This window comes from Acomys minous, assembly GCF_964271855.1.
Source record: "Acomys minous genome assembly, chromosome: 16".
NCBI lineage: Eukaryota > Metazoa > Chordata > Mammalia > Rodentia > Muridae > Acomys > Acomys minous.
The window spans coordinates 16,153,774-16,173,224 of record NC_140498.1 but is presented as its reverse complement, the minus strand read 5'-3'; the positions used below and the strand labels follow the sequence as shown (position 1 = coordinate 16,173,224).

The window sequence follows — 19,451 nt, the reverse complement described above, 5'->3', positions numbered from 1 at the left end:
GCCCAGATGGACACACCCAAGAAATAACAGACCTGGGCTGTATAAGGGATGGGCAGTAAGTAATTAAAGGAGATGCCACAAAGAGGGTGGTGGCCCAAGAAACTGATCCCCTCCCACACGGCACAGTCACAACCCTCCAGGCTCTGTTGTTCCTTTTTCATAATCTCTTTCTCTCTTATTATCAACCTTCAGTCTTCCAACTGAAAGACAGTGTTCTCCTTTGTCAAACTGGCATCCTGGGGAATCATGGGTAATCATCACTGTCACAAGGACTACCGTGATGAGCCTTACGATATAGATGAGGAAACTGAGTTTCACAAAAGAAACCATCACCTTCCATAGGCCACAACTACCCAGTAGCAGGGATAGAACATGAATGCTAAAGTCCTGGAGTGAGAATTTGGAGTGTTGGTAAAACAGAAATATGTTTTTGGGCTGGAGAGATAGCTCAGAGGTAAAGAGCACTGGCTGCTCTTCCAAAGGTCGTGAGTTCAATTCCAAGCAACAACATGGTGGCTCACAACCATCTACTTTGTGATCTGATGCCCTCTTCTGGTGTGTAGGCAGAATACTGTATACATAAATAAAGTCTTTAAAAAATATGTATGTATGTATGTATGTATGTATGTATGTATGTATGTATGTTTTCCCCAGCACTTGGGAGGCAAAGGCAGGCAGATCACTGTGAGCTCGAGGCCAGCATGGTCTACAAAGCAAGTCCAGGACAGCCAAGGCTACACAGAGAAACCCTGTCTTGAACCTCAATGCCCCCCCCAAGAAAAAGTTTTCATTTTAATCCCAGGTATAGGGATATGGTGCTGCTTTGCAGTAGCTATGATTTGCTTAACGCCCTGGTGAGAGTGTGATTTTGCAGCTGCAGTGAGTTTCTGCAATTGTGTGGTGGTTGGAATTCTGGGGACTTTTCAGAGGGTATTTAAATGCTAGCGCCCCAATAGGTGAGTTATTGGTTGGCTGCTGTTGGTTGTGGTTTGTTAAGTGGTTTGCAAAGGACTATTAAGGAGGAGAAGCAGGAGGAGGAGGAGGAGGAGGAGGAGGAGGAGGAGGAGGAGGAGGAGAAATTAGATATCCTGAGGGCGAAGCTCAAATTTGCCCAAAGGAGTTCAATGTCCCTAGTCAGCAGGAAGTGGTCTTTACTTTAAAGTTACCCTCTTTCCAATCCCTGACTTTATTCAGGGACCCCATTCCTTTCCTCTGTATCCTTTTTTCTCTTACCTAGTATTAGGGGGTTGAAAGGGAAGAAGCAAGGGGGTGGAAGAAAGAAGAACCCACAAAGTCGCAAATGCTGGTTATAAAGTCCAGAACCTTGGCTGGCTGCAGGTGGAAGCCCAGTCCATAAAACGAATCAACGCTGGGTGCAATGGCACACATCCTTAATCCCAGCACTGGGGAGGATGAAGCTGGAGGTTCTTGAGAGGCCAGCCTGGATTACAGAGTGAGAGTCTTCCTTAAAAGGCAAACAATCTGGAGAGACAGTTCCATGGATAAGAGTGCTTGCTGCTGCACAAGCACAGGACCTGAGTTCGGATTCCAGTACCTACATAAGAAGGCAGGCATGCATCTGTAACCTTAGTGCTATGCGAGGTGCAGACAGGGTGGTGTAAGCTTGCTGGCTATGGCCTCGCTCTACAATCAGTGGTTTTTTGAGACAGGGTTTCTCTGTGTAGCCTTAGCTGTCCTGGACTCACTTTGTGGACCAGACTGGCCTTGAACTCACAGCAATCCACCTGCCTCTGCCTCCTGAGTGCTGGGATTAAAGGCATGTGCCACCACACCCAGCTCTGTTTGTTTGTTTTTCAATACAAAGTTTCCCTGTGTGTGCATCCCTGGCTGTCCTCTGGATCAGGTTGGTCTTGACTCTGCCTCTCAAGTGCTAGGATTAAAAGTGTGAGTCATCACCAGCCAGCTATAAAATAAACCTTAAATAACAGCAACTGGAGAAGTTTTTGAGACCATCTGCATAGCAACACTCTGTCTCAAAAAAAAAAAAAAAAAAAAAAAAAAGAGGTGGGGAGTAAGGGGGGATCACTGGCTAGACACTCTAGCTGGAGTCATCCAGCTCCAGGGTTAGTGAGAGACCCTGTCTCAAATGAGGATGAACAGAGTTAGACACCAGACACGAAGCCTGGGGATGGCTTCCTCCAGGTGAACAAACAAACACTGTATAAACCTGCATATGCACGGTAGACAGTTGCAGAATGCCACTTGGTTTGCTCCTGGCCTGGGAAAGTGGAACTCTGGTCCAGGCTGCCTCGTCTGTTGGAAACACCCAAGGCTTGAGATAGTGGTGCCTTTAGGGCCAGGGACTCCTCAGAGGGACCAGTGCCTCTTCTGCTCTAGTTGGGATCAGTGCACTCAGCTGAGGCCCTTAGCTCTGTCCTTTAGGATAACTAAATCCAAAGCACACTGCCATCTAGTGGTAAAAAAAAAAAAACCCAACCTACCAGGAGGCTTGGGAAGAAGCCCTGTGCCCCTAAGGGACCACAAGGGCAGAATTAGCCCTAGACTTTGTTGGTAGGCAGGTGATTGACTGGGGGATCTTATGCAGCTCAAGCTAGCCTTAAACTCTCTATACAGCTGAGGCTAGCCTTGAGCTCTGGTCCCTCTTGGTGCCACTGTGAAAGGATGTCTCAGTTCTGGGTACCAGGTTCCCTGGAGTGAAGGAACTGTGATTGTCCAGATGAAGCTGTGCTGGCTAGTCCAAGGTCATGCTGGTTAAGGGCAGAACTGATCTTGTCCCATGTCCAGCAGTGTTGAGCACCCAGTAAATGGCAGAGGATCCACATTCAGTCCCCTTTCCCCACCTTAGGGATCTCAGAACTGCCTATAATTCCAACTCCATGAGCTCTAGCGTCCTCTTCTGGTCTCCTCGGGTACCCACACTCACAGATACACATTTATTTATACTCATAAATACATCTTAAGGTTGGACATAGCGGCGCATGCTATCAATTCAAGCTTTCAGGAGGCAGAGATAGGTGCTCCTCTATGAGTTCTACAGGGCAACCTTGTGATGCCCTACCTCACAAAACAGGAGAACGAACCACCGCTGTATAAACCTGCCTATGCACAGCAGACAGTTGCAGAAAGCCACTTGCCTTGCTCCTGGCTTGGGGAAATGGAACTCTGGCTTTCAGTGTAGGTGGGCAGAAAACTCCATGTCTTTTGTGAGGTGGGACCGGTTTCCTCTTTCCAGCTCCCCCACCCCAGCCTGGGTCATGAGTCAATGACTTTGTCCAGATCAACTTTCCCCATGATCTGGTGAAGATGGTCTGAAATCTGTTCAAAAGCATCTCAGACACCACGTGTGTCCTGCATGGTCTGTGGTTCATCCGGGCCATCTCTCTGGTTCCCAGACTGGCAGCAATGTAACACCTCACACACACGTTTTCTTTTCTTTTTTTCTTTTTAAGCTATACAAACTTAAGCCAGGCAGTGGTGGGGCATGCCTTTAATCCCAGCACTCGGGAGGCAGAGAGGCAGGTGGGTCTCTGTGAGTTCAAGGTCAGCCTGATCTACAAAGCAAGTCCAAGACAGCCAGGACTACAAGAGAAACCTTGTCTTGAAAAAAACAAAAACAAAACAAAACAAAACAAACAAACAAACAAAAACCCACTGCCTTGCCTAGCTCAGCAGCTCCGTGAAGGTAGTGTTGTTCTTTGAAGGGAAGGACTGGCCAGTCCTCTGTCTGTGATCTGTGAAATATGTAAAACTTAGTGAGTGGTAGACACTGGGGGATGGCTCTACTGCAAACAGCTCTCACTCATTGGTTCTTTTTTTTTCTTTCTTTCTTTCTTTATAACTATCACAATCATTTGTTGAAGACGCTGTTCTCTCTCAGGCATTGAACACCGAGGTTAAGTAGACCATGTAGGAGGACGTGCTAAAGCTCAGACCCTCCTGGGGCAGCCTTCACAATGGCTTCCCGTCTTTGTAATTGTTTCAGAGCCTCATCTCTTAGTGAGAAGGGGAAAAAAAAACACAAAAAACCAAAAAACTGATCTGGCCCAATACTTCCCACTACAGAGAGAAGCCGAGAGAGGGCAGTGGGCTTCTCAAGATCACCAGCAGAGAACGGCCATGTGACGGGCACCTGACCTCAAGTGGGGGGGGGGCTCTAGAAACACAAGCAAACACGACAGCAGCTTGTGGGTGAGCGAGCAGTACCAAGAACACAACAGACACTCCCTCAACAAATGCAGCCTGGCTTTATTGTGGAGAAGCTGGCAGGGAGCCGGCAGGGGAAGGCCTGTCTGGGCAGGAATTCCATGGCTGAGCTGGACTGAGCAGTTGGTGTTCCAGATCTGCCAGGCGACCAGATCAACAGCCTAGGAGAGAAGGAAAAATTAGACGGATCAATGGCGCCACCTACTGTGGATGGGAAATATTGCGGCCTATGGTGGCTGGTGTCTGCACAGATGCTACAAAGTAACCAACCAGACCTGCCAACTCTAGGTCTAGGTGAGCGGCGGGAGCTGACTCCTTCCATACAGCGTTTATACATCTCTGACTCCCAGAATAGAAAGTCAGAGAACTGGGCTTGGCAGACTGTTGCAATACCGACACAGGTGGGAGGAGGAGGAGGAGGAGTTCAAGACTACCCTGATATAAGACATATGTGTTGGGGGGGGGGGGTGGCGCACGCCTTTAATCCCAGCACTCAGGAGGCAGAGGCAGGCAGATCTCTTTGAGTTTGAGGTCTACAGAGTAAATTCCAGGATTGCTGAGGCTACAACAAAGAAACTGTGTCTCGAAAAACAAAAATAACAAAACAAAACAGGCACGATGGTGATGCATGCCTGTATTCTAGCCTGGGGAAGTGGAGATAGGATGATCAGAAATTCAAGATCATTGACACTAAATCCTGAGTTCAGGGCTAGCCTGGGGTACATGAGACACTCCCAAATGAACAAGCAAGCAAATAAACATACAGTATCACTCCCTTTATAGATGGTACCCAGGCTAGGCCACAGTAGCAGGAAGCAGTGGGGGTGCCTGGGCAACCACTGCTTGATGGACATGGGGTATTTTTCTCAGATAATGAAAATGTTCTCTAGTAGGTACCGGTGTGGCTGTGCTCCACCGCAAACGCCAACAGTGCTTATGAATGGCGCCCATGAACACGGCTAACTACATCCCATCAACTTCATTTTCAACTTGATTAAAAAAAAAAAGCCACAAGAAGCAAAGCTCGAAGTGTCACACTACTGGCCATCAGCAGGTGCTGATTTAGTTACAAGAGCCACTCTTCCAGATCTCCATAGAGATTATGCTTATTAAATACAATCTTTTTTCAAAATTAAACCTTTCGTTTACATTGTTTTCTTTTTGAAGACAGGGTTTCTCTGTGTATGCCTGGCTCTCCTGGAACTCACTCTATAGACCAGGCTGGCCTCGAACTCAAGAGATCTACCTGCGTCTGCATCCTGAGTGCTAGGACTAAAGACGAGGTGTGTGCCGCCACCACCTGGTCAAATAAAACATTTTGATTAGTATGGTGTGTGTATCATCATATGTGTATGGAGGTCAGAGGACTGGTGTGTTCTCTTCTTCTACCTTTATGTGGGTTCTGGAAAGCAAACGCAGGTCCCCAGGCTGTCACACAGGTGTCCTTACCCACTGAGCCATCTTCCTGGCCCTCAAATATGACCTTACACGGAAAAGCTGCACAGGGGGCTCATAGCTGTAATCATAGCATTTGAGGGCCTATGGCAGAATCGCTGCCAATTCCAGATGGCCTGCGCAACAGGGTGAGGGCCTATTTCAAAAATTACTTGTAAAAAATTAAAAAATAAAGCCAACAAAGAAAACTGTTTACATGGCGGTGCAATGCACAACAGGGTTGTCTGGAAGGGATGGAGGCCAGCGGCCCGCCCACTCATCCAGCCCCGAGGTGAGGGACTGTGCTGGATGCCCAGGTCCGAAGCACCACAGAACCTGCTGGTGCTGTTACCTTGTGGAGGACAAACCTTTAGGGGGCTGCACCAGGGACCAGGAAAGGCAGCGGGCATGGTGGAGGGGTCTGCCCACTTCATAAGTCAAATCTCAGGCACATATAACATGTCCAAGTCATAGTCTGGAAAGAGGGCAGAGCTGGCCCCTGCGCCCCAGACTCCATGCTGGCCCATTCCTAGCCATGGAGAGCCAGAAAAGGCATGGGGAGCGATGACTTTTATTTATTTTTTTGAGACAGGGTCTCTTCTATGTAAGCCAGGTTATCCTTGACTTCCTGCTCTTCCTCTCCTGCCTTAGCCTCCTGACAACTGGCTTGTCTTTGCCTTTTAGTGTGCTGTGCTGTCACCACATATGTGGAACACATGGCTTGGGTTCCATATGATCACAATGAGTAAAGAAGAGGCTCTACTCAGAGGGGACCCCCTACCCCCTCTTGATTACAGCTGCCTTTTGCCAGGGGCTCTCATGGGTCACTGGCAGGGCCAGTGCTACCTACTGTGACTACCCCTTACACACTCACACACCCGCATGTTCACACGGGATGCCTGGCTCCTTCCCTCCCCTGCCACCCACCGGTGTGGGTCTCAGGTCAGCTAGGTCACTTGCCCTTACTAGGCCTCATTTTATTCAGCTCTAGAGAAGACACAAACCATTAAAAAAAAAAAGCAAAAAACCAAAACCCCCCCCCCCACCACCACCACCACCAACAACAAAAACCAAAACCAAACCAAAACAACAATAAAACCCTGACCATTGTAATTCGTGGGTCACATGCAGTGCAGAGGAAAGGAGACTGCTGGGCATAGTGGGAAGGACTGCTGGGTGGACAGGTGAGGACAGTCCTGCTTTCTGAGGGAAGGGCGCTGGCACAGGGCCACTTCCTGCCTCTCTGGAACCCGTAAAATAGAAGGAAGAGAGCTTAGAGGGGTCACTGACTCTGCACCAGGCTGGGCTAGAGGCGCATCCGGCTCCAAGTACAAGGAAGGGCAGGGTGAGCATGAAGCCATGCACAGGAGTGCGAGGCCTAGGGCACAGGCATCAACTGTGAAGGGCCAGTCACTTCACCAAAGCAAGAGGCTCACTATTCCAGGAGGGCCAGACACTACCAACCTAGATCCTGCTGACAGGCAAGGCGACCTTCAAGTGCCATGGGGCTCTGGGGACATAACACGGAGTTCTACCTGCTCACAGGAGGCCATCAAGACCCCCAAGCTTCTGGTTTGTTCTAGACAATGATGACGTGACCCTTCCAGAGGGGTGCCAGTGGGCTAAATACACTAGGGTACCCTCCTACCTCACTCAAGAAGCCCAAGTTCAGGCTGAGCACCTCAAATCCAGGAAGCCCAGTTGCAGCAGGCTCCAAAGTGAGAACTTCCGAGTGCCAACTCCATGGTGAAAAGGCTTGGGGGTTTCCTATTATGGATGTCCTCTGGGTGAATTTGGACAAAGATTCCAAACCCCAGAGACACTGCAATTTGAACTGCATCTGGGCTCAAGCCTTTCAGACGAGGAACCTGCATCCCATAGGACCGTGGAGAAGCAACAGGCTTGTGCGACAAAGGCTGGGGCCTCACCCACCTACCTCTTCAGTACATTTGGAGGGACTCGCCCCAGTCCTGGTTACTTGGGGCCAAGGTAGGAAACAGCCTTTCCTGTTTTGTTCAGGGTTGCCAGCAGGGTGTCTGTGCTGTGCTCAGACTCAATGCAGACTTTCTTGTTGGGCAGATCAATGTTGAACTCCACTCCTGCAGGAAGAAGGAGGAAACTGGGATGTGGGAGGAGGGAAGCAGGATCTTTCCACCCACTGGAACAAAGAGGTTGGCTTCCTTAATTGTTCCCGTAACACCAGGTCTCTCCCCTGAGGCCAGGGAGCAGCAAGCTTTCTGTTTTAGGCACAGTGAGCATGGCAGGCTCTGTGGCACGCTCTTCTCTGTAAGAAAGGAGTGTTGGTGGTTGAAACCCTGGACTCAAGTACTCTGCTACTAAGCGATTTCCTCAGCCCTCCCTGTGAGCGTCTTTCTTTTCTCTTTTCTTCCTTCCATCCAGCTCCCTTCCCCACAAATCCTGTCACCACCACCTCCCTTTTCTAGGCCCAAGCTAAGTTTCCACTCTAGCAACACAGAGCTCTTCTCCTTCCTTCTCTTTCTTTACAACTTTATTTAATATATATTTAAAATTATGTGTATGTGTGGGTCTGTGTGGGGTATGTTCATATGAGTGGAGGTGCCCCTGTAGGGCAGAGGTGTAGGGCCTGGAGTTTTAAGTGGTTGTGAACCACCAGATGTGGGTGCTAGGTCCTCTGTAAAAGAAGCACACACATTTAACCACTGGGCCATCTCTCCAGCCCCTGATTTACTTATTTTTATGTATCTGAGTAGTTTCCTTGCATGCATATCTGTGTAGCACATGTGTGCAGTATGCATGGAGGTCACAAGAGGGTATGGGATCCCCTGGAACTGGAGTTGCAGATGCCTGTAAACCATCATATGGTGCTGAGAATTGAGCCTGGATCCTCTGCAAGAGCAGCAAGTGCTCTTAACTATTTCTCCAGCCCCCTTCTTTTACCACCATTGCACCTGGCTCATACTTTTTAATTCGAGGCAGTCTCACTAAATTACCCAGTGTAGCCATGAACTCTTTGAATCACTCTATAGTTCAGGGAGGCCTGAGCTTGTGATTTTCCTGCCTTAGCTTCCAGCTTAATGTGATGACAGGCCTGGCTTTGACCATTGCCTTTTTGTTTTGTTTTGTTTTTGTTTTTGTTTTTCGAGACAGGGACTTACTTTGTAGACCAGGCCAGTCTCGAACTCACAGCGATCTGCCTGCCTCTGCCTCCTGAGTGCTGGGATTAAAGGTGTGCGCCACCACGCCAGGGTGACCCTTGCTTTTCTTTCTTTCTTTTTTCTTTTTGTTGTTTTTTTCAAGACAGGGCTTCTCTGTGTAGCCTTAGGTGTCCTGGACTCTCTTTGTAGACCAGGCTGGCTTCAAACTCAGAGACCCACCTGCCTCTGCCTCCCTGAGTGCTGGGATTACAGGTGTGCGCCATCACGCTTGGCTCCTAACAATTGCTTTTTCTTTCTTCCTTCCTTCCTTTCCCTCCTTCGTCTTCCTTTTTCTTTCTTTCTTTGTTTTGAGACAGGGTTTATCTGTGTAACCTTGGCTATCCTAGCTGTCCTGGGTAGACCAGGCTTGCCTTGAACTCACAGCAATCCGCCCACCTCTGCTTCCCAAGTGCTAGGATTGCAGGCGCGCACCACCTCACAGGCTCACTTTGCTTTCTTATAGCTCCCAGAACCACAAAAAAAGGAGTGGTGCCACCCACTATGGGCTAGGCCCTCCCACATCAATCATCAATCAAGGAAATCCACCGCAGGCTAGCTAACAGGCCAATCTGGTGGGGTGTTTTCTGAGTTGGGGCTCACTCTGCCAAATGGCTCTCACCTGTGTGAAGTTGACAAAAACTAGCCAGAGCAGGGAGAAACTTATCAAAGGCAAAGGCCCCTCAGCACCAGCAGGCCATTCAGCACACAGTGCAGGGTATGGCTGCGACCTCTGGATCTACATATAATTGAAAGTTACAGAACTGTCAAGTAGGTGCTGGGAATTGAACCCAAGGCCTTTGTAAGAGCAGCCAGTGCCCCTAACACTGAGCCATCTCTTCACTATTTCATTTCTCAGGTGTCTTGGGCACATGCTGACGTGGACTGACACGCTCAGATCCTATATGGGGAGGTCTAAGCCCTGGGGAGGAAAGTCCCTGGCCTTGTGGGAAGTCAGCAGCCAGGTTCTCTCCTGTGTTTCAGATTATTGTGAGTAGACATCTCGGTGTAGCAGGGCGTGGTGACTCACGCCTGTAATTCCAGAAAGCAGGCAACTGAGGCAGGGCGACTATTCAAAGTTTCAAGTCTATCCTGGGCTACCCATGGTGAGTTCCTGGCCAGCCAGGACGATAATGGGAGACCCTATGGGTTTTTTTTTGTTGTTGTTGTTGTTGTTGTTGTTTTTTGAGACAGGGTTTCTCTGTGTAGCCTTGGCTGTCCTAGATTAGCTTTGTAGACCAGGCTGGCCTCGAACTCAGTGATGTGCCTGCCTCTGCCTCCCGAGTGCTGGGATTAAAGGCGTGCGCCACCACGCCCGGCTGAAACCCTGTCTTAAAAAGAAATAAAATAAAAATATCCCAGCTCACAGGGCTCAGAAGCAAGTCACTGACTCACCCTGTGACTTGGGATTTGGGCAAGGCACTTCCCCTCAGGCACTGGTGTCATCAGTCCCGTTCCACCTTGGAAAGTCCCATCCTGTGGACTGAGACTGTGTAGGCTGTCTCAGCACCCAGCGGCACTGTTACTCTGGCTTTTATTGATTTACAATCTGTAGAGATAGGGTCCCACTCTGTAGTTCAGGCTAGCCTCGAGTCCATGGCAATGCCTTGTTTGTCTCAGCCCCTCAAGTACTGGGACTATAGCTGTGAGCTGCCTCACCCAGCTTTGCTTTGCTTCTGTGAACTCGTTTTTCATTTTTATTTTATTGCAGTACTGCAGATTGGATCTAGAATGTCATACATGCAATGCAAGCACTCTGTTGCTGGGCTATACCCCAGCCTCTGTGGTCATTTTTATTTAGAGACAAGGTCTCCTTAAATTAATTGGGCTGGCCTTGAACTTTCGATTCTCCTGGGCTTCTGGGTTCACAGGCATGCACCACCAGGCCTGGCTGTTGTTACTCTGAATGTGTTACACTGGAGACCACCAGCATTCTACCCACCAACTCCAGGGCTCCAGAACTGGGCCGTGTGGCCAAACAGCAGCTCTGTCCTGCTGGCTCTGTGAATCCAGCCAAGTCACTGAACTCCAAATAGGTCCCGCCTTCACAAAATGAAGACAGTTGCTGGGCATTGGTGGCATGTGCCTATAATCCAAGTGGAGGCTGGATGGAGTCCGTGACCACCAGCCTGGGCTACACATTGGGACCCTGAAGAGGGAGATGGGGAGAGGGAGCAAGAGGCAGGGGTGAAAGAATCAACAAAATGGAGCCGATCCTTCCAGGCTTCATGACTGAACATGACTCCCGGGTAACTGTCTCCCATCCATCTCTGATGGAGAGCCACTCACCTCCCAGCTTGTTGAGGACTCGGGAGACGGCATCAGCGCAGCCTTCACAGGTCATGTCCACGGAGAACTCGTGTTTCTGCAAGAAAGGGAGATTATGAATCGTATGCTGTCTGGAGTTGACAAGGGGCAGAGAGAGTGGACACAATCTCACTGGAAGCCAGTCTGTGAGCCCAGTCAACGGGTAAGAGGAGGATGCAGGGCTTCTGTGCATCACAGGCGGTACCAACAGAGGCAATCTCCATGATGTCTTCTGAAAGGTCTTTCACTCGGTGAACAGGATCACCTGCAGGGCTGTGTGAGATGCTCTTCTCCAGTCCTCCCTTGAGGTTACTGCTTCGTGAGGCTTTAGGGGACTCAGCCACGGGCTGCACTCCTAGCAGAGCTGATCTGGGACCTGATTCATCACCAGAACATTATTTTGTACACTGGTGTCCCCAGGGACTCTCCACAGGCTGCAGGTCTGCCTAGCAGCCTGGACAGGGATATCAATTATATCAATAGGCAGGTGACGCAGGTATGTGGTCACCACTGCTCTGATTCAAGTACTTCATGGTCAAAGGCAGCACCTGAGTTCCAGGAAGGGGAGAAACTTCTGGGGCTCCCCAGTGCACTGCAGGCAGATGGGAAGGGACCCCAGGTTCCTGAGGTCCCGCAACCTCCAAGATATCTAACAAGCCAAGGCAGGCAAGTGCTTATGAGCCTGGGCTTCTGTTCACATCACTGCTGCACCCAAAATACTGGGAACAGGAAGAGGCACAAAAAAGGTACCTAACCCACTAGTGAGCTGATGATGACATCACTGCTAGACAACTTCTGGGTCTTCGGCTGTTTTCAGAAAGGGACCATGCCAACCTTCCCTTCCTTCACCATCTGAAAATGAGCACATCTGGGCTCCAACACTTGCAAACTGTATGTTCTAAGTAGCTCAACTCCTGGGGTACCAGTCCCTTCTCCGGGCTCATGAATGAGACAAACACAGGGCTTGACAGTCAGCCTCCACTGTGCCCTCTACTTCCTCGCCTCCTGGTATTTCTGCCCTTGAGAGGTCTTTCCATAACATGGCACTGGTAAGCCTGTGTGCCTTCAACTGAAGGCTGACGCACTGTTAGGTGACTGAGCTGGTCACAATGCTTGCTGGCTTCTGCCCTGTTTCCTTCTGGGGTCAGTCTAGAGCTCAACCTTCCTAATTCTGCCACTCTTTAATCCAGTTCCTGATGTCCTGTTGACCCCATCCAACCATAAAACTGTTCTGTTGCTACTTTATAACTCTATTTTTCCTAGTGTTATGAACCATAACGCAAATACCCAATCTGCAAGATATCTGATATTTGACCACTAAAGGGGGTTCAACCATTAAAAGGGGTTTGACCCGCAGGTTGAGAACCGTTGCTCTAGAAGAAGCTGGCTGCCATGTTAAAGGACACCTTTGATAGCCAGGTGTGTGGTGAACGCCTGTAATCCCAGCACTTGGGAGGCAGAGGCAGGAGGTCTCTGTGAGTTAGAGGCCAGCCTGGTCTACAAAGTGAGTCCAGGACAGCCAGGGCTATACAGAGAAACCCTGTCTCAAAAGGACACTTTTGTATCCACCCAGAGGTCTACCTGGCGAGAAACAGTCTTCAAGGTTAAAACCAAGGAGCGCCCCAGCCTGGGCAAACCTCTGGCCTGCACTGTTGTTCCCTTAGGTCCCGAGCCAAGCCTAGTCACTCTACTCAGCCACTCCCAGGTCCTGACCCCAGGTTTGGGGATAAGTATTAAAGGGCAACAGATAGCTAATATGTTAATAAGATTAGACCATGGACTGGATACCTCTAAACCAAAGTTACTAGATTCTGATAGTTTTCTTCCATTTCTCTCTTCCTTTTGAAAAACAATGTCTCAGTCCTGGGAATGTAGCTCCACACATTGCTTGCCTAGCATGTGCAAGGCCTTGGGTTTACTTCCCAGTACTGAGACAGCCAAGCATAAGGAATGGCTTGGGCTACACATCTATCTCTTGACAATGAACCTAGCACCCTGTTAGCAACCCAAGATGGTACCCCCTGCCCCCCCTTGCTTCAAGCATTGGAAATAAGTTACCCCTCAGCAATGCCTGATTTCCCCATTTCTATTCAAACATCCTAAAACACAATCTAGGAACCACTGGGAATGGGCTGCTCAAGCACAATGAGGCAAACTGTTTTCAAGGTGCAATTTTAGTTAGAATTCCTTATTTCCATTTTATGCCTATGCATATGTATATGATTAAAATCAGATGGCTCAAGGGAAGGGGCATATACAGTGAACAAAGCTTTACTTAACCCAAGCCCATCAGTCAATATAGATAAGTACCCAAATTACACACTCCTAGCAACCAAAATCCTTCTCTTGAACCCTATAAAAAGAAGCCCCAAACAGTAAGTAGGGCCCTTGAGTACCCTCACTCAAATGGCAGGCTGCTCTGCTGCAGTATATTCTGATCTGTTTTGTGTGTTGCTTTGTTTTGAATAGTTTCCTTGCTACTTTGTAGTCTATGTGCATCTTTAACTCTTTGAATAAGATGCCCAGAGCATAGGATCACCTAGCCCAGACCCCAACCACCAGGAATGTTACTACAAACAATACTGAAACAGTGGCTACTTCTTGATTTTTGGTGCTTGATTTGTTATTGTTAGTGTTGCTACTTTGACAACAGAGTTTCATTATATAGGCCAGGCTAGCCTGGGACTTCTCACACATTATCAGAAACCCAAGTACTCTATAAACAGGCACCCAACAGCATACCTAAATTCAATCTTTACCTTCGTCATGAAGCTCATCAAAATATTTCTAACACAGGTGAGTGCCTTATCTGAGTGCTTGGGAGTAGGAGTGGCCCTGATTAGGGAATGTTTGCATACACATAATGAGGTATCTTGGGGACAGGACGAGTCTAATCATGAATCACATGTAGTACACAACTAAAGATAATTTCATGTAATGTCTTTAATGAGCCATGTTTGGGCACCTATCACACCACTTGTGGCATCAAGGCCCCTGGGTGGTCTGAAACGTCCTATACAGACCAGGCTGACCACAAACTCACAGAGATCTCCTTGCCTCTTCCTCTTAAGGGCTGGGATTAAAGTCATGCACCACCATGTCTACAATATTTTTTTGTAAAAATACAGTGTTTTTATGTGTATATGGGTGTGGCTTCATGAGTTATACACACCAGGTATGTAGAGGACTTCACATAACTCAAAAGAGGGTGTAGCATCCCCTGGAAATGGAGTTATAGGTAGTAGCTATGAGCTGCTATGTGGTGATAGAAATTGGACTTGGGTCCTCTGCGAGATAGCACTCTTGCCTGCTAAGGGTTGGAGCTCAGTGGTTGAGAGCTTGCCTGCCATGATGCCCTAATGCCCTAGGTTCAATCTCCAGCACTACCAAATCAATAAATCAGGCTAAACCCGCTGCAAGCACATGGTATCGCAAATTCCTTTTTGAAAATTACATTTGGGGGCTGGAGAGACAGCTTAGCAGCTAAGGACACATACTGTTCTTCCAAAGCACGCGAGTTTGAATCCCAGCACACATAATGGCAGGCTCACAACAGCCTGTGACTCTAGCTTCAGGGGGTTCATCTGACTCCACTGCGATCATCTGGACGCCACATGCAGCTCCACTCCCGTGCACATCCTTACCAGCTGACCCATCCTGCGACCCTCATTTCCCTTTCTGCCGTATTTTCTAGCTTGAAAAGAGAAGCATTCATCTACTCTTGCTCTCGATTCACTAAGGTGTGAGGTCATGGGTGGAAAAGCCCTGAGGGGAGAGGCTTTCTTTGCTCCAGGGAAATCTTAGCGTAGCTTGAGCGCCCAACCCCCACAACCTGACTCTGAGCAGATGCTCAGAAATGGGGTTTCATGGGACAATTTCTGCTGCCCAAGGAGTTAAGTCAACAGTTATCTGAACTCCAAACTGAGGACCACAGCAAGGAAGTCTTTCTTTCACAATACAGAGATCAGAGGCCAGGGCTCCGCCCACAGGAAGCCAGCATTCCAACTCAGAGCCCTGTACCTCCACCTACAAATTGCACAACTAAACACGAGGGTGACACAAAGTCTGCCTAAGAGTGATCCAGCCTTCACAAGGGCATCCCTGGACCGCTTCACCCTGGCTGTCTCCCCAGCTCCTCTGCGCCTCTGCTTTGTGTCGTTTAAGACGGTCCTTTAGGTCTTGAGTTGCTGCTCAGGGGCAGAGCATAGACACAGAATACAGAGCGACATCTAACACTACAAAACTAAACAAAACAAAAGCTTTAAGCCAGGTGCAGCAGCTCTGTAATCTCAACACTTGAGAAGCTGAGGCAGGAGGATTGCTATAAATTTAAGGATCAGCCTGGCCCATATATATATATATATATATATATATATATATATATATATATATATATATATATATTCATTTATAGGCCAACCTGGGCTACAGTGGGAGACTCTGCAATGACAACAAACAAGCAAAATGAATCCTCTTAAGTATAATGTATATAATATTGTTGTACGGCAACATATTGTTGTGTTGTTATATGATATATATATATATATATGTACACACACACTATTATCAGATGTCAAAGTCTGGAGTGTCATAATACATTTACTTCTTTGAGGGGCTGGAGAGATGGCTCGGCAGTTAAGAGCACTGGCTGTTCTTCCAAAGGACACGGGTTCAACTCCCAGCACCCGCACCGCAGCTCACAACTGTCTGTAACTCTTTTACTTCGGAAAGCCAGCAAGTGGTACGATTCTGTAACGGGCTCTCTAGAGCTGGAAGAGTAGGGATGGAGGAGGAGGAGGAGGCACTTTGCTCTTCTAGAGGACACTGGTTCTTTGAACACTGCTGTCTGGATTCCCAGTTATTAATAGCTATGGTATCTGTGATGTGCTGGGCCTTTTTCTAAATGCCTTGTTACTCTGTCTCCTTTAGTCACTACAGTGATTCCGTAACTGGGAAACTTACTACTCCTTCTGAGAGGTGAGAAAGCAGAAGCTCTGACGTTAGGAACTGACTCAGGGAGACACAGCTCACTTGAACTTTTGTTTGTTTTTTGAGACAGGGTTTCTCTGTGTAGCCTTGGCTATCCTGGACTTGCTTTGTAGATCCGGCTGGCCTTGACTTCACAGCCCTGTCTTTGCCTCCCTGGGTGCTGGGATTAAAGGCTTTTTTTTTTTTAAGATTTATGTATTTATTATATATAGAGTGTTATGCCTACATGTAGGCCTGCACATCAGAAGAGGGCTGCTGGGACTTGAACTCAGGACCTCTGGAAGAGCAAACAGTGCCCTTAACTATTGAGCCATCTCTCCACCCCTAAAGGCATCTTTTAAACAGTGAGGTCCATGTTAAAATGGGGTAGAAGCCACTTCTACCCAAACTGACCTACATCATCCTAAAATGTCCTTGAGGACAGATGGGTGTAGAGGAATTTTAATTCAGACATGCCTGCTTTGGCAAGAGATCACAAACCTAGAAGGTAGGGTTGGAATGCAAGCACACCTTAAATTACAGGAGACACGCTGGGTGTGGTGGTGCATGTCTTTAGTCCCAGCACTCGGAGGCAGAGGCAGGTGGATCTCTGAGACATTCGAGGCCAGCCTGGTCTACAAAGGGAGTCCAGGACAGCCAAGGCTATACAGAGAATCCCTGTCTTGAAAAACCAAAAATAAATAAATAAATAAAAATTAAAAAAACACAGGAGACAGAGGCAAGCAGATCTCTGAATTCAAGGCCAGCCTGCTGTAGAGAAAGTTTCAAGAAAAGCTTAGGTCCAGGCATTGTAGTACACGCCTTTAATCCCAGGAGACAGAGGCATGCAGATCTCGGTTAGCTGAATCAGTTCAGTGAGTTGGGAGGCAGTGCAGTAGAGATGAGTTTGTGGCAGGTCAGTTCGTGGAGTTTAGAGGCAGTTTTACCACGACAGTATTACAGAGACAGGTTGAAGACAGAACAAGCTAGACTCAGCCGATGACAGAGTGAGCCAGAAGATTAGAACACCATTGCCAACATTAGTTTGAGGCCAAGTGGAGCAATTCAGTCAGACACCGAGGGAAAAGTCAGAAAAGCCAGATGGCATCAGTCAGTTTGGAGAAGAGTCTGAGCCAGAACAGCTGAGGTGAACCAGCCAGCCAGAGTTCAGAAAGAAGTAGGAAGGGTGAGCTTATTCAGCAGAGGCTCAAAATGTTCTAGGCCTAGATAAGACTGTATGGAGCCTAGAAGCTTCTAGGGCTGGGGCTAGGTTAGCAGATGGAGGCAGTAAGATGACAGTTACATCTGACAAACAAAAGATACATTAACAGGCTGTGTTATATATTTGGTGACATGATTCCAACCACAGCTCTGCTAGGTCTATTTTTACTCCCCATTTTATGGACAAGTTAATGAAGGCAGAACAGCTTGTCTGAGATCTCCCCAGCTGGCAAGCGAAGGGCACAAACTTTCAAGTTTCTGGGATAAGCTTTGGTCAACAAAGCATCTTGGGTTAAGACTCATTTTCCTGGCTAGACTGGAGGCAGCACTTGACCAATACCTCCCTGCCTTTAGCTGTTGGTCTTGATAAGGTGCCTACTGTATGCCTCGCTTCCATCGAAGTTCTGCTCAATGCCGGCAGAGGCAGACACAGAATAAAGGGCTCCTCATGCTGTTTGTTTGTTTTTTCTTCACTGCTGTTCCCTCAAGAGCTTGGCAGCATCCACTCCGGAATCCCAGAGTCTCTCACAGGGCAGGGCTGACTAGCTTGACTGGTAGGATAGATTTTTATCAAGTTCTTTGTCTAGTCTTTGTGTGATCAGAGGACAGGTCTCCAGACAAAGGGCAAAAGCCACGAAAAATGACACCTGAGCTTTAAGGCTTTGTACCAGGAGGAAATCCCAGGTTTGTTCCCAGAAAATAAGCTGCTAGAACACAGAATACCCGCGGGAAACTTCTGGCTTCAGAGCTACCAGGAGGAAAATGCTCCCCACTCCATGCATGGCTTTAGCCAGTATTTCAGGAACTCAACTGGGATCAGAGCTTGCCTCCAGGCAAGTACAACTGGTTTTGCCCAGCACTTCCCAAGTGGTCTGGCTTCATCCTACCTAGCTAGCTCCCAGCAGTAAATGCCGGCCGGAGTGGACGGGAAAGGTGGAGAAACATGCTTCTCTTAAAACCTGCCAGCCCCTATGCAGGGAGGCAAGCACGTGGAAAGGGCAGGTCCCGGGGTCCCTATGTGGGTTCTCTGGCCTCCCTCCTGGCCTCCCTTTCTCTACCACTCAGGAAGGATGAAACTGCCCCGGGAAGACTCCATTGCGATCCTGAGGCCTGTGTTCTGCATCACAGCGCTCTCTGCAGCTTTCCCGAGGGTCGCGAAGCTGGAGGGCCATTGAGGAGGGTAAACTGAGAAACGACTGCAGCTCTGGCCACGGCCTGAGCCGGGACAGCAGCATCTGGCCGGAAAACGGTGTATCTGGCTGGAGGCAGCAGTTCGCGCCGGCGGAGCGACGCAGCCACTTACCGGCATGACTGAAGAGGCACAGGGAGCAGCGGCAGCAGCGGCGGCGACTGGAACGCGTCTCCCGGACACCAACACGGCGCTTCCGGAGTGAGCTCCTGGAAGCCCCACCCTCAGGCTAACCCAACCTTCGGCCAGGCCCCGCCCTGGGGCTGGGCTCCGCTTAGTCCCCGCCCCTTCCGGCCCAGTTAGAGCCAGGCTCCTCCTTTGGGCTGGCCTCCGCTTGGTTCCCGCCTCTTTCTGACCTGGCTATTTCACTCGGCTCTGCCTCTTTGGCGCCAGGTCACACCCTCTCCAGGCTCCGACAGCCCAGGCTCTGTTGGAGTCTATCTTGTGGGATCCCGGTTGTGTTCTCCACTGGGTCGGTCTTTTTCAGTGTGGGGCTGGGGGATGCAAGGCCCACGGTCCTGGGAAGGACAGTTCCTGGCATTTCCTTAAAGGGACCATCTCCTTTGTTTGCCGTTCAGCCTCTGAACTAGAGTGGCCACGCCTCGGGCTGCAGGCCTGTTGTCCCAAGTACTGGGTTCAGGGCTTGCCTGGGCTTCAGAGTTCAAGGCTATTCGAGACTTCTTGAGACTCTGTCCTCAAACACACACACACACACACACACACACACACACACACACACACGCTTAAAGTCCAAATTTAAAAGCACAGAGCACAGCAGTACACACTTGTAATCTCAGCATTTGAAAAGTTGAGGCAGAGCTTGGAGTGGTGTCCCACGCCTTTAATCCCAGCACTTGGGGGGCAGAGGCAGGTGAATCTCTGTGAGTTCCAGGCTAGCCTGGTCTACGAAGTGAGTTCCAGGACAGCTAGGGCTACGAAATCCTGTTTTAAAAAAAAGAAAAGAAAAGAAAAAG

General features: G+C 48.9%; 1 protein-coding gene across 2 annotated transcripts; it reads right to left on the bottom strand.

The window, feature by feature from the left end:
• Window positions 1-4,207: 4,207 nt before the first annotated feature.
• Window positions 4,208-18,749, bottom strand: ATOX1 (antioxidant 1 copper chaperone). Of its 2 annotated transcripts, none has more exons than XM_084763799.1 (4): window positions 18,592-18,749; window positions 11,082-11,157; window positions 7,552-7,718; window positions 4,208-4,346 (listed from the first exon to the last, which is right to left on the bottom strand). In XM_084763799.1, the coding sequence occupies exons 1-3, from the start codon at window positions 18,595-18,597 to the stop codon at window positions 7,594-7,596; spliced, it is 207 nt and encodes a 68-aa protein (XP_084619925.1). In that variant the 5' UTR covers window positions 18,598-18,749; the 3' UTR covers window positions 4,208-4,346; window positions 7,552-7,593. The 2 variants fall into 2 exon arrangements, with proteins under 2 accessions (XP_084619925.1, XP_084619924.1); XM_084763798.1 differs by having other exon boundaries at window positions 7,556-7,718.
• Window positions 18,750-19,451: the final 702 nt, after the last annotated feature.